The sequence below is a fragment of the Lithobates pipiens genome, unplaced genomic scaffold, assembly GCF_037356315.1.
Source record: "Lithobates pipiens isolate NorthernLeopardFrog02 unplaced genomic scaffold, aLitPip1_a1.2 Scaffold_3, whole genome shotgun sequence".
Classification (NCBI taxonomy): domain Eukaryota; kingdom Metazoa; phylum Chordata; class Amphibia; order Anura; family Ranidae; genus Lithobates; species Lithobates pipiens.
The window spans coordinates 270,843,678-270,858,678 of NW_027507790.1; the positions used below are offsets into that span (position 1 = coordinate 270,843,678).

Genomic DNA, 15,001 nt, shown 5'->3' on the forward strand with positions numbered 1-15,001 from the left:
AGGGGACTTTCTTCAGGAAAGGTGGAAGTAACCACCTTCCAAACACTGGCATGAAGTTGTTGGTCAGCTCTAAAACCAAATCAGATTTTAGGAAGGGTTAAAACACCTGTCAGTTTTTATTTTTCTTTTGTGTTTCATTGGGAAAAGTTTATTTTATCTTGAAGACACAATAGAAAAGAAAATCCCTCCATAGTCACCACTGTCACAACCCGTAAGTATAGCCATTGAAGGATTTCTCCTCATTTTTTATATTTCAGGTATACCTCAAAATGTTGGATTTTTCTTCAAATGTTCAGTCCTGGTAAAAATCAAATTGTGGAGTGAAAATATTCCCAGCAGGGATACTGTCAGCTATTAGCACTAAAACAAATGGGGCGCTGGATTTCGATTTTCTAAGGGTCACTGAGAATTTCACTGAGCACACTGGCTCCAGTTTAGCAGCACTCCATAAAATGGGGACTCCACTTAGAAACAGGGAAAGAACCCAGAGTTGAGAATCCACACTCATACAAAATGAGCACCAGATAAATCTCTAATAGTCCAAGGATTTTAATGCTAAAAAATATTCATAACCAAAACAATCCAATGCAATTTTGAGGGTCAAAGGTGCTCCCTTTTTGATCAGTGCTTAGGAATTTTGCCTGTACTTAAATGAACTCCAGGAAGCAGATATTGTTGCATTCACTAAAACTGGTTTAACCTGCCCTCCTGATCTACAGTATTTGGTGTCTACTTACCTGAGACCATTTAAAGGATAAATTCACCTTCTATAACATGTTATGTTACACCCGTATTCAGGGTGTAACGTGTAACATATTACTGTTGCAGCAGCCCCCATGCCCCTCAACCCCTCTATTGTTACAGCGAGCAGGGAATCTTCTCCCTGCACTCACTGTCACAATTTAAAAAAAATGCTGCCAAGCTGGGCTCCGTGAATGGGAGAACCACAATTACTGACAGCCTTTGCGACTGTTGGCTTGTAGTTCTCAATGAACTACCAGGGCGAACTACCATAAAAAACATTGGACTTCTGTTTGGAGCTCTCATTGGACTTTACCTTTTAAAACCCAACCTATTTTCTAACCATTCCCTACTCTATTCAAAGCAAAAAAAAGATTTTTTTATAACAAATAAACCAAAAATTAAGCAGCTCATATTTTATTTGCTTGTTCTTACCTTCCATAGTGAAAACAAATCCAGTGAAAAATAATTTCACAATGCCACTTCTACAGAATCTAGTCATAGCGGCTCAATTTGTATTCAACCACAAAATAAAATAACATGTTTCTCCCCTTGTCTTCAGATCAGCTATGGATCCACAGACTACACCTTAACCGACAGACGGCTTTATCCTCATGTGTTTAAGACCATTCAGAATGATCACGTCCATTATTTAGCAATTGCCAAACTAGTGAAACATTTTGGCTGGACGTGGGTTGGAATATTTTTATCAGATAACGATACCGGAGAGAATGAGGCACGAATTCTAAAGAGATATCTGAGTGCCCAGGGGATTTGTGTGGCTTTGGAAACAAGAATTATTGTAAATTATTCTAAGCTTGTAGAGTGGAAAAACAAAATTAGAGATGTGCATTGCAATATTGTGATTGTTTGTGGGTCCTTCATAAACCACATTTATATTTATTTAAAATTTTATTATGAAATCAATCCAAATACTGTGATTATTCTCCCACCCACTTGGGCTTATACTGATTTACATTTACATAGCTTATTCCCACATTTTAATGCAGGTTTGAAGTTAGGTATTACAAAAATAATATTCCCTAGAGTTCGAGCTGTGCTTGATAACTCACTATTGTTAAGGCCTGCACTTTCTAAGCTGCTAAATTATGAGCTGTCCATTACATTATACAATGTATCAACAAATCAAAATGGGAATAATGTTTATTTACAAAACGCTACACTTATTGGTAATAAAGTCTCATTACCGGATGTTATATCATGCGTTAAGGAGTTTTTGTTTCAAGGGAGCTCTGTACGGATGTTTTTAGCAGTGCAAGCTTTGGCCACAGCTACATTTCTGCAATGCAGATTTAATGCTAAATTTAACATTAGCCGGTTTGATCAGGTAAAATTGTAGCATTCAGATTTTTTTTTTTAGGTATTCTTGATTTTTTTTTTTTTTTTATATCTTCTAAAATATAAAGAGAGAAGGGCTTTCCCTATGATATTTCATCATCTGCAAAAATAATACAGTAGTGTTTAACTCATTTTTTCACCAATGGGGGAGATAGACCTGAATTGGAAATCATTAACCCATTTTCCTATGACCTCACTGACTCGGATAAACAATTGCTATACAAAGGTTTAAGTTTCTGCCCTCATTTCCACATTGAAGTCATTAGGGATTAGGGATGAGCCGAACACCCCCCCGGTTCGGTTCGCACCAGAACTTGCGAACGACCCCCGCGTTCGGTACGAACGTTAGAACCCCATTGAAGTCTATGGGACTCGAACGTTCGAATTGGAAAGTGCTCATTTTAACGGCTAATATGCAAGATAGTGTCCTAAAAAGGGTTTGGCGACCTGCCTCCTGCCTCAGGGGACATGGGTCACTGCAAAAAAAAGTTTTAAAAACTACCGTTTTGGCGGGAGCACTGATTTTAATGACGATTAAAGTGAAAAAAAAAAAGTGAAATATTCCTTTAAATATGGTGCCTGGGGGGTGTCTGTAGTATGCCTGTGAAGTGCCACGTGTTTCCCGTGTTTAGAACAGTCCCTGCACAAAATGACATTAAACGGAAATAACACCATTTAAAACTGCTTGCGGTTTTAATGTTATATCTGGTTCCTGCAATATGGTTGAAAATCATTGAGAAACATGGCATGGGTAGCCCTCCCTGCCCATTACCAGCCTATTTGGGTCTTGTACGCATATTAAGGGGAACCCCGTACCCATATTAAAAAAAGGAAATGCGTGTGGCCCCCAGGCCCTATATACTCAGAACAGCAGTATACAGGCGGTGCAAACAAGACAGGGACTGTGTAGGTTTGTTGTGTTAAGTTGAATCTGTTTGTCATTTTCAACCGGTACATTTTTAAAGTGTAGCTCCAGTCAAAAAAACTATCTTTAAGCTTTTTGGAAAACATAGTGAAGGGTTATCACCCCTGTATAATTTGTTTTGTCGTCCATCTTTTTTCATCTCACTTGCTGCTGTCTCCTTGCGTTTGCAAGTAGGAGATGTTTGTAAGTTGGATGTTTGAAAGTAGGGGCCTGCCCTATATTATAGCGGTATGTACTGGGTACAGAGCACGCAGACAGCACGCACTCCTAACACTACTGACTGCAAGCTCTATTATTAACCACTTGTTAGCCCAATGTTTGCATAAAGTGAAAGATGAAGTTATGCTGAGTAAATAGATATCAAACATGTCACTCTTCAAAATTGCACATGCCCGTGGAATGGCGCCAAACGTCGCTACTTAAAAAATCCCCATAGGCGACGCTTTAAATATTTTTTTACTGGTTACATGTTTTGAGTTGCAGAGGAGGTCTAGGACTAGAATTATTGCTCTCGCTCTAACATTCTCGGCGATACCTCACATGTGTGGCACATGCGAGCACATGGGGACATGGGCGCTTTAATTTTTATTTTATTTTTTTATTGTTCATTTTACTTTATTTATTTTAGTTTGACATTTTTTTTCCCAAAAATATATTTTTGATCACTTTTATTCCTATTACAAGAAATGTAAACATCCCTTGTAATAGGAATATGGGGTGACAGGTCCTCTTTACAGTGAAATCTGGGGGGTCAATATGACCCCACATCTCACCTCTAGGCTGGGAAGCCTGAAATAAAAAATAAAAAAAAGATTCTGGCTTTGATCGTACTGGCGAGTTGGTAGAAGCACCGGAGGGCGGTGAGGGGTGGGGGGCGTCTATGGCTGGGTATTTCAGGGTATCACCGAGTATGGCTGGGTATCTCTGAGTATGGCTGGGTATGGCAATTTATGGCAGGGTATTACAGAGTATTGGCGGGGTATTGGCGGGGTACTACAGAGTAATAGCAGGGTACTGCACTGCAGAGTAATGGCAGGGTACTGCACTGCAGAGTAATGGCGGGGTACTGCACTGCAGAGTAATGGCGGGGTACTGCACTGCAGAGTAATGGCGGGGTACTGCAGAGTAATGGCGGGGTACTGCACTGCAGAGTAATGGCAGGGTACTGCACTGCAGAGTAATGGCGGGGTACTGCACTGCAGAGTAATGGCGGGGTACTACAGAGTAATGGCAGGGTACTGCACTGCAGAGTAATGGCGGGGTACTACAGAGTAATGGCGGGGTACTGCACTGCAGAGTAATGGCAGGGTACTGCACTGCAGAGTAATGGCGGGGTACTGCACTGCAGAGTAATGGCGGGGTACTGCAGAGTAATGGCGGGGTACTGCAGAGTAATAGCAGGGTACTGCAGAGTATGCACTGGTATTGCAGAGTATTGGCAGGGAATTGAGGGGTTAAATTCGGTGAGCAGCGATGTGGGCACTGCAGATGCAGCCCACATCGCTGCTGACACCGATCTCTTTCCCCTCCGCTGTACCGATCGGTACAGAAAGGGGAGGTAGGAACAGGCGTCATAACATGACGCCGGTTTGTTTCCAAGTGATCACTCCGTCATTTGACGGAGCAATCACGTGGTAAACGGCCGCTATGAGCGGCCGTTTACCGTGATGCGCCGGGTCCTATGGACCCGGCGGTCACGGATGCTCTCGAGTGCGCACACCTCGGGGCACGCGAGAGCAGAATTCTGGGAGGCCGTTAATTAACGGCCTCTCTGAGTTAAACAACTGCCCTGAAGCCGTTAATCGGCAATGGGCAGTTGTTAAGTGGTTAGAGCTAGATCACTAGCTATATAGGTGAGGTGAATATAGTGGTGTATACTGCAGTCAGGGCACAGACAACAACCACTACACAGCAGCAAGATAGGAAATCAGCCAAAAACGATTGGGGTGTACTGTGTTGAAGGTACACAGAACACCCACTGCTTCAGATGCAAAGTAACACACTACAGGAGGCCGCCTTAAAGGCGGCCTTATATAGTGTGGGGCGTGCACTACACAGCCTGAGCTATGATTGGCCACAGGCAGGATGCCTGTGGCCAATCATGGCTCTCCTCGCTGCCGGCGCTGCGATTGGCCAAGCATGCGGGGTCACAGTGCATGCTTGGCCAATCATCGGGCAGCAATGCACTGCGCCAACGCAGTGCATTGTGGTCCGCGCGCGCGTCACTCGAATTTTGACGCGAACGGCCAAAACGTTCGGAATTCGCCGAACGGCCGAACGGCCAATGTTCGAGTCGAACGTGCGTTCGACTCGAACACGAAGCTCATCCCTATTAGGGATTTTAACATTTTTGTTTGTAACTTGTTGTTGAAACTGATCTACTCTAAACAAAGTTCTAATGATAACACAGTGTCATTTTCGGACTATAGTAAAACTGACTTTCGAATGGTGGTACCGCCCTTTCTAACGTCACAGGCTGGTGCATGCTGGGCACGTAACGTCAAAAGGGGGTGGTGTCACAGGTGATGTGGCCAGGTGGCTCGCCCCTTACCTATTAAAGAAATGTCGTAGTGCAGAGCAAGCATTCAGCAGGGGCCTCACAGCGTGAGTGTTTTTAATTTTTTTTGGGTCAGTGGGTGCCGTTATTGATGATGGATTTACATTTACATTGAGGGACACTATATATATATATATATATATATATATATATATTTTTTTTTTTTTTAATAAAGGACTTTGTTATATCTTCATTAATTAAGCAGATAAAATTATGATTCTAAGCCCTTGTACACACGGTCGGAGAATCCGTCGGAATGTGTCCTATCGGACCGTGTCGTCGGATAATCCAACTGTGTGGGGTATGCATCGTATTGATTCTGTCGGAATATCCGTCGGACCCAATTTTCCAACATGTTGGAAATATTTCCCGACCAACTGGGCCGGTCGGACATACTCCGATCATGTGTAGAGAATTTTGATCGGACCAAGTGTCATGCATGCTCAGATCAAATTCCTACATCAAAGCTATTGGCTACTAGCCTGAATGTAGTCCCATCGTAACGAAATTACATCATCACGTTCTGAAAGATCGGATTTTTCGCCAACTTTGTCCGACCGTGTGTATGCAACAGTTTCGGACAAGATCCGACGGACAAAATCCGACGGGCAAAATCCGACGGATTTGTTTGTGGAAATCTCCGACCGTATGTACAGGGGCTAAGAGTGGTATTTGCATTTGAAATCTATTGCTGTGAACCTACATCATGCGTTCAAAAGAGCTTTCCATGGAAGTGCAATAGGCTTAAAAAAAGAAACAAATCCATCAGAGAGATAGCAGCAAAATTAGGAGTGGCTAAATCAACAGTTTGGTACATTCTGAGAAAAGAAGCACGCACTGGGGAGCTCAGCAGCATAAAAAGGCCTGAGCATCCATGAAAGACAACAGTGGTGAATGATCCCAGGATCCTCTCTATGGTAAAGAAAAACACATTCAGAACATCCAGACAAACGAAGGACACTCTCCAGGAGGTGGGCATATCATTGTCAAAGTCTTCAATAAAGAGAAGCTTTCATGAAAGCAAATACAGAGGGTTCACCACAAGGTTCAAACCAGTCATGAGCCTGAAGAATAGAAAAGCCAGATTAGACTTTGCCAAAAGACATCAAAAAGAGCCAGATCAGTTCTGGAAAATAATTATTTAGGTGGATAAAACTAATATTAATCTGTTCCAGAATGACAGTAAGAAAAAAGTGTGGAGAAGGCTTGGAACAGCTCATGATCCAAAGCACACAACATCATCTGTAAAACATGGTGGAGGCAGTGTGATGGCATAGGAATGCATGGCTTCCAGTGGCACTGGGTCATTGGTGTTTATTGATTAGGTGTCAGAAAACAGAAGCAGCCAGATGAATTCTGCAATGTTTAGAGATATACAGTCAGCTCAGATTCAGTCAAATGCAGCAAAGTTGATTGGATGGCGCTTCAGAGTACAGATGGACAATGATCCAAAACACACTTCAAAAGCACCCCAGTGTCAGGGCTAGGCTCAGCCCTTCCTTCTCAAAGCTGGCCTCTCAGCTTTCGGATAATTGCCAGCTCCTACAGTGGTGTGAAAAAGTGTTTGCCCCCTTCCTCATTTCCTGTTCCTTTGCATGTTTGTCACACTTAAGTGTTTCGGAACATCAAACCAATTTAAACAATAGTCAAGGACAACACAAGTAAACACAAAATGCAATTTGTAAATGAAGGTGTTTATTATTAAAGGATCCAAACCATCATGGCCCTGTGTGAAAAAGTGATTGCCCCCTAAACCTAATAACTGGTTGGGCCACCCTTAGCAGCAACAACTGCAACCAAGCGTTTGCGATAACATGCAATGAGGCTTTTACAGCGTCCTGGAGGAATTTTGGCCCACTCATCTTTGCAGAATTGTCCTAATTCAGTTACATTAGAGGGTTTTCGAGCATGAACGGCCTTTTTAAGGTCATACCACAACATCTCAATGGGATTCAGGTCAGGACTTTGGCTAGGCCACTCCAAAGTCTTCATTTTGTTTTTCTTCAGCCATTCGGTGGTGGATTTGCTGGTGTGTTTAGGATCATTGTCCTGCTGCAGAACCCAAGTTCGTTTCAGCTTGAGTACACGAACAGATGGTCGGACATTCTCCTTTAGGATCTCTTGGTAGACAGCAGAATTCATAGTTCCTTTTATCACGGCAAGTCTTCCAGGTCCTGAAGCAGCAAAACAGCCCCAGACCATCACACTACCACCACCATATTTTACTGTTGGTATAATGTTCTTCTTCTGAAATGCAGTGTTCCTTCTACGCCAGATATACTTGGACACACACCTTGCAAAGAGTTCCACTTTTGTCTAATCGGTCCACAGAATGTTGTCCCAAAAGTCTTGGGGATCATCAAGATGTGTTGTGGAGAAATTAAGACGAGCTTTGATGTTCTTTTTGCTCAGCAGTGGTTTTCTCCTTGGAACTCTGCCATGCAGGCCATTTTTGCCCAGTCTTTTCCTGATGGTGGAGGCCTGCAGTTCCTTGGACGTTGTTGTGGGGTCTTTTGTGACCTCTTGGATGAGTCGTCGCTGCGCTCTTGGGGTAATTTTGGGCGGCTGGCCACTCCTGGGAAGGTTCACCACTGTTCCATGTCTTCGCCATTTGTGGATAATGGCTCTCACTGTGGTTCGCTGGATTCCCAAAGCTTTGGAAATGGCTTTATAACCCTTTCCAGACTGATAGATCTCAATTACTTTCTTTCTCAATTGTTCCTGAATTTCTTTGGGTCTCGGCATGATGTGTAGCTTTTAAGGATCTTCTGGTGGACCTTACTGTGTCAAGAAGCTCCTATTTAAGTGATGCCTTGATTGTGAACAGGTGTGGCAATAATCAGGCCTGGGTGTGGCTAGAGAAATTGAACTCAGGTGTGGACAACCACAGTTATAGTATGTTTTAACAAGGGGGACAATCACTTTTTCACACAGGGCCATGATGGTTTGGATTTTTTTTCACCTTTAATAATAAACACCTTCATTTACAAATTGCATTTTGTGTTTACTTGTGTTGTCCTTGACTATTGTTTAAATTGGTTTGATGTTCCGAAACACTTAAGTGTGACAAACATACAAAGGAACAGGAAATGAGGAAGGGGGCAAACACTTTTTCACACCACTGTATATTTATGTTCAACCCCTTGAATTAAGGCTGGAAGTCTGCACTTCAAATTCATTTGTTTTGTTTTAAATTTTATTCTGGTGGAGTACAGAGCCAAGATTATGAAATATTGTGCCTGTGTCCAAATATATATGGACCTAACTGTAATATATAAAATATGGCTGAGTGGAGAAGGAGAGAAGAGAGAGAGCTTGTGGTGCCATCTTAAAGAAGAAGAGTCCGCAAAAAATGTAGAACGACTCCTGTTGCGTGGCTGTTAATCCTGATTAAGTGCATGCCTGCATGAAACATGTCAACTATTACCTTCCCTGTTTTACCGTGATGTCCTGTGTTTTAATAGAACTACAATAACGTCTTTTGGAGTGTTCACACCCTTATGTGCGGTCATCTGCCCTTCTTCTATCTTGTGTTTTCGGGCCATGAACCGGACAGGCACCTTGTGGCATGCACTGGAATTATTGGCATCATTACATTTCTATTGACCTCACCTGGATTGCTGCTGTTTGTTTTTGTTTATATTACAAGGGAAGTTGCACTTTATAAGGGATTTTTTTCAGGGCTTATTGAGTGAGGTGAAGCTGACTTTCATCATTCAATCATGTTCAAGCAAAAATTTAGTTTTTATATTTATTTTCCTTGCACATGATTAGGCATTCTTTGCACAGTGCGTTTTCATAGCATTCACTAAGGTCTAGGAATAATTCTTATGCAAAGTGCAACTTCCCTTGCAAAGTAAACAGCCTATTTGCTAAATTCTCATCACAGGCATAATTCATATCCTTTTACTCTGGAGGAGACAGGAAACAGTCATATCCTAAACAGAGGTACTGCTATCCTTTTACAGTTTCTCTGAACTCTTACTACCATTATCCAAACATTACGGGTGGGTTTCTGTTGCTCAGTGGTGCCATGTCTCTCATTCCACTGTGGGATGATGCTGAGGTTTATTTGTTTCAAATTTAAATGAAGTGAGACTCTCTCTTTATATAATCATTAAAGTAGAAAACCCTACATACATCTTTTGTTTTTCTGTATTTCAAAATCTTAGCCTCCTGCATGCATAGTCAAAGCAGTGAGTATAAGTATGTTTTCTGTTTTTCAACATTGTTTTCATCTGGCAAAGGTAATCATCAGCGACAGTTTATGCGATTATTAATTGCAGCATTTCTGTATATCTACATGCACCTACATACATGCAACCAGGGCCAGACTTACCATTGGGCTTGACTGGGCTCAAGGCCATGGGCCCCACCTAATAGGGGGCCCCGCGGGCCCCGCCAAGATATATAGCCGAGTGTACGCGGCTTAGCTCTGCTCACAGTCACGCCCAGTCCCGCCCTATGATGGACATAACACAGGGACTGGGCATGACTGTGAGCCAAACCGAGTACACTACGCTCGGGACTGCGAGAGGACCCGAGAGCCTCTGTAACAACATATTCGGCGACCCATCGCAGTTTGCTATGGAAGTGACGTTCCGTTGCCGCTATCTTGCTACACCCCACACTCGTCCACAGTAAGGATACACTAAGAAGGGGTAAAGCAGACATGTTGTTACACCCACCGGAGTTTTGCATTTTAGACGTATTTATAACATTAAAGTTAGTATATAGTGAAATACAGGACTTACAACTCTGTCTGACTACTTAGATGAATTTTAAAAGCAATAAACTTCTGACAGATTAGCAAACCTGTGAGATGAGCAGGGTTGCTGCTGCTTTTAAAATTCAAGATCTAAGTAGTCAGACAGAGTCCTGTATTTCACTATATAAACTGACTTTACTGTTATAAATGCGTGTAAAATGCAAAACTCCGGTGGGTGTAACAACATTTCCGCTTTACCCCTTTTTAGTGTATCCTTACTGTGGACGAGTGTGGGGTGTACCAAGATGGTGGCGACGGAACGTCACTTCCATAGAAAATTGCGAGAGGACCCGAGAGCCGCCAAGATACACAGGACTGCAATGACAAGGCTGCAATTGACAAGGCTGCAGATGGATGGACAAGGCTGCAGATGGACACTGATAAGGCTGCATTGATGGGCATTTAAATGTAAGTTTTTTCCTTAAACTTCCCTCCTAAAAGTTTTTTTCCTTAAAATCCCTTCCTAAACTTGGGGTGTGTGTTATACGCCGATAAATATGGTAATGTATAGAAGGTAGGGCCCGAAAGTGACTCAAGCCCAGGGGCCCCCACCACCCTAAGTCCTGCCCTGCATGCAACAATCTATATTGCAACACAGTAATACTGGCGTGATCAGAATTGACATGGCTTTTCGTAAGCACCAGCTGATTTATGTCATGTATGGTCTTAACATTTAACCAGAGGAGAAAATATCATAAGAATATTTAGTTTTGCCCCATTCTCTCAATAGCTGGTTAACTTGCACAGAATGACTGTACGTGCAACGTCGCTTGAAAAATAGCGATGCAATTCTTTTTTTTTATTTTTATATAAATAGATAGATAGTTTTAACATATTGGTAAGATATTTAACAAGTTGCTTTAATTATTTGAATATTAATTGTTTGAATTTTTACCATTTAGTTGCATAAATATGTAAAACGACTCAAAGACCCAGTGAGTGTTTACAAAAATAAAACTTTATTTAATAAAAATGGGGATTTTGACATTTATTTTGAAGTAGTCAATTTTAAACAGCCTGAAAAATATAGAGTGGTTGCTACTCCTGTTGGATGCCATATTCCATGGAATAAAGATGACCAACAATTCAAATTTGACTACAGTGCCATAACGTGGAACAGACACAGCAATAAGGTGAGGAGGTGACACATGTGGTGTTCACTTTGCAGTGAACTGGTCAGCTATTGTATAAGAACTTTCATGCTGCAAATGGAAGAATTTTTTGCACTCTCCTTATACACAAATCCACATAAATTAAATCACACCTTTAAATGGAAACAAAATATTGCAGAAGAGGCATACTATGATAGTTGAAGATGCAAATAGGATGTTCAGTTTGCAAGGGAATTATCACTTTGCAAGGACATTTTCCATTAGCTTGGTGAATGTTGTGGAAATTCACTTTGCAAAGAATTCCCAACTAGAGCTCCTAATTAGAAAAAAATACAGAGCTGTTTGCAGATGTGAAAGTAAGGGATAACTTAGGGAACAGCGATCACAGAGTAGTTACGTTCCCCATAAATCATAGGAGACACAAGGGTAGGACAGAAACACTACATTTGAAAACAGCAAACTTTACTAAGCTGTACACTATCCCGCATGATATTAAATGGAATCAAATTCTAGAAACAAAGAACGCAGAAAAAATTGAAGTGTTAAGGAAATATTACATAATGGCATTAGCTAGTGCATTACAGGGGCAACAAATATAAAAGAACTAAAGGTAAACCTACAGTAGGTGGCTAAATACTAGTGTAAAAAGGCATAATAATGAAAAATAACTATCCTTTAAAAAATATAAAGCTGAAGGGTCGCTATTGGCATTCCAAAACTACAAAGAATGCAATACGAAATGTAGGAGCACAATCAGTGCAGCAAAAATAGACCACAAGAGACACATATCACAGGACAGTTAAAAAAATAATCAGGGGAAGTTAGTTACAAGCGATTGAAGAAGACAACTGTTAAATACATTCTTCTCCTCAATTTTTACAAAGGAAAATGAGGGGTACAATAAACAAGACAGTTTTGTTAGTAACACAACATGGAAGGTACCCTTGTGGCTAACAGAAGCTAGTATTTACAGAAGACTTACAGTAATGTGAATAAATCCCATTGACCTGATGACTTACACGAGTGAGTTCTAAGAGCCCTTTCACACTGCCAGCGCCCATGCATCTAGTTTTAGCAGCGCTTTACCGTTGTTTTTGCGCCATTTTCGGGAGCTAACTTTTAACCCCCGTTAGTGGCCGAATAAAGGGCTAAAAGTGCCTGCAAAGCGCTGCTGCCGAGGCACTTTGCAGGTGCTTTGCTGACGCTTTGGTGGCGCTGCCCATTGATTTCAATGGGCAGGGGCACTTTAGGAGTGGTGTATACACTGCTCCTAAAGCACCTCAAAGAAGCTAATTGCAGGACTTTTTTTGATGTCCTGTCAGTGCAACAACCCAGTGTGAAAGCCCTCGGGGGTTCCATACTGGGATTGTAGATGAGGCTTTTATCAGGTGCTTTACGGGTGTTTTTTAGAGCTAAAGCACCTGAAAAATGCCTCCAGTGTGAAAGGAGTCTTAAAGAGGAGTTCTGTCTAGGAAAAAATAAGTAAAGTCAGCATCTACAAATACCATTGCTGCTTTTAATATATGGAAACTTACCTGTCCAAGGAGCCTGCAATGTCTGCAACCCATCCAATTTTCGGATTGGCTATCGGGTGCTGCCACCGCCATTCTTACAAAGGGAAGCCTTTCGGCTTCACAGGTGGGTCCCCTACTGCACTTGTGGGAAGCACGCTGCACTTTCTAACTGACCCGGCGCCACTGTGCAGTCTCCTGGAAGTGAGGAAGGGTACCTGTCAGTGGCGGCCCATACATGGGAGCGCACGGGCACCGCCCCCCAAAGCTAGTCAAAAAATAATAATCATTTAATTATATGAAAAAAAGGACCTCTAAAAAAAAAAGTTCTTTAAGTGCACTGTGTTCGGGCGCACTATGGGAAGCGTGACGCCATTGCAATCAAGTAATTGCAGATGAGAGGCTTCATTTGTGGGGTTTGGTGATGTTTTGTGGCGCTATGCAGTGCGCCTCAACACTCCTTTATGTGTCATTCTTCTGATGTCTTTCTGTTGATTGGCACCGACGTAGGACATGGGCGGTGCTTTCCCTGGGCAGTGGCATCACTTCCTGTTTCTGTGTCAGCAAGAAATCGGCTCGGTGAATGAAGAAGCCAGCCTAGCCAAGTACTGTGATCTAACACTCTGAGCATCTGTCCACCCATATACAGCAGCACCTTGTACTGCTGTCCACCTTCTCATCCTGTGATCGGACTGAAGGTGGAGGGAGGGGGAGGGTGTCCTGCTTCTTCTCTGCCCAGGAATCACCCTCCAGCCATTCACCTGAAAATCTGAAGGGGCATTTCATCACATATCTCCTGTATACCATGAGGGGTCCCAGCACTGTGTCCTGCTACAGCCATGGTTTACAGTATATCCTCACCTTCACCAGGTCTCTGTATCTGTCTATCTATCTATCTATCTATCTATCTATCTATCTATCTATCTATCTATCTATCTATCTATCTATCTATCTATCTATCTATCTTTATGTCTGTCTGTCTGTCCATCTATCTGTAGCTATCCATCTCTCTATCTATCTATCTGTATCTATACACCTCTCCGTCTGTCTATTTATCTATCTATCTGTCTGTCTATGTATCTATTGATCTGTCTGTCTATAGGCCCTATCGCAGGCAAGTGATGGGGGATTGGGACTTGGTTTTCGCCCCCCCCCCAAAAAAAATGGAGCACCAGCCACCACTGGTACCTGTCATAAAACAGATACCCGTTCCCCCCTCCCCCCAGAAAGGTGCCAAATGTGGTACCAGAGGGAGGAAGCAGATACGCAGAAGTTCAATTTTTGGATGGAACTTTGCTTTAAAAAAATGTAACCATGTTATAACCAGGCCATAATTCACAATTTTTGGGGATGGCTTACTGACTGGTATTATATCAGATGATTGACAAAAAGCTAACAAGGTACCAGTGTTCAAAAAAGATATATACAGGGAAACTACAGATCAGTCAGCCTAACATCAGTAGTATAGAAATTATTGGATGGGATGATAATAGACCATATCCAAAAATCTGCCGATAAAAATAGTGCCATTAGTAGCAAGTATCATTGGTAGTAAACAGTATGGAGAGCTTCAGGCCTCTGTGCTGGGTCCAATTCTGTGCAATTTGTTCTTAAATGATGTAGAGGTTGGCATAAATAGTTCAATCAAAGTGTTTGCTAATGAGACAAAGATAAGAAGAGCAATAACTTCACAACAGGATATAGAGAAATTACAAGAAACATAAAATAAAGGGGTAGACAACTGCATGGCAAATGAGGTTTACTATTGAGAAATGTAAAGTAATGCTAGTAAATGAGGTTTACTATTGAGAAATGTAAGGTAATGCTCATGGGGCTAAAAATATTAATGCAAGTTACTCACTAGAAGAGAAGCTCTGGTGGAATTGAAAATAAAAAGGGATCTGGGGGGCCTAGTAGATCACAGACTCAGAAACAGAATGCAATGCTAAGTTGCATGCAGCAAGCAAGGCTAGAAGACTATTGAAGATGAACGGAAAACTCTGGACAGCCGCACTCCAAAGAAAATTT

At 42.0% G+C, this 15,001-nt stretch overlaps 1 protein-coding gene across 1 annotated transcript in view; it reads left to right on the forward strand.

The window, feature by feature from the left end:
• LOC143941268 (vomeronasal type-2 receptor 26-like) overlaps positions 1–15,001 on the forward strand; it is a 76,705-nt gene that overhangs the window by 37,186 nt on the left and 24,518 nt on the right. The window contains exon 3 of the mRNA XM_077463304.1: positions 1,304–2,089. Coding sequence (XP_077319430.1) covers positions 1,304–2,089 — 786 coding nt within the window. The remainder of the gene's footprint in view (positions 1–1,303; positions 2,090–15,001) is intronic.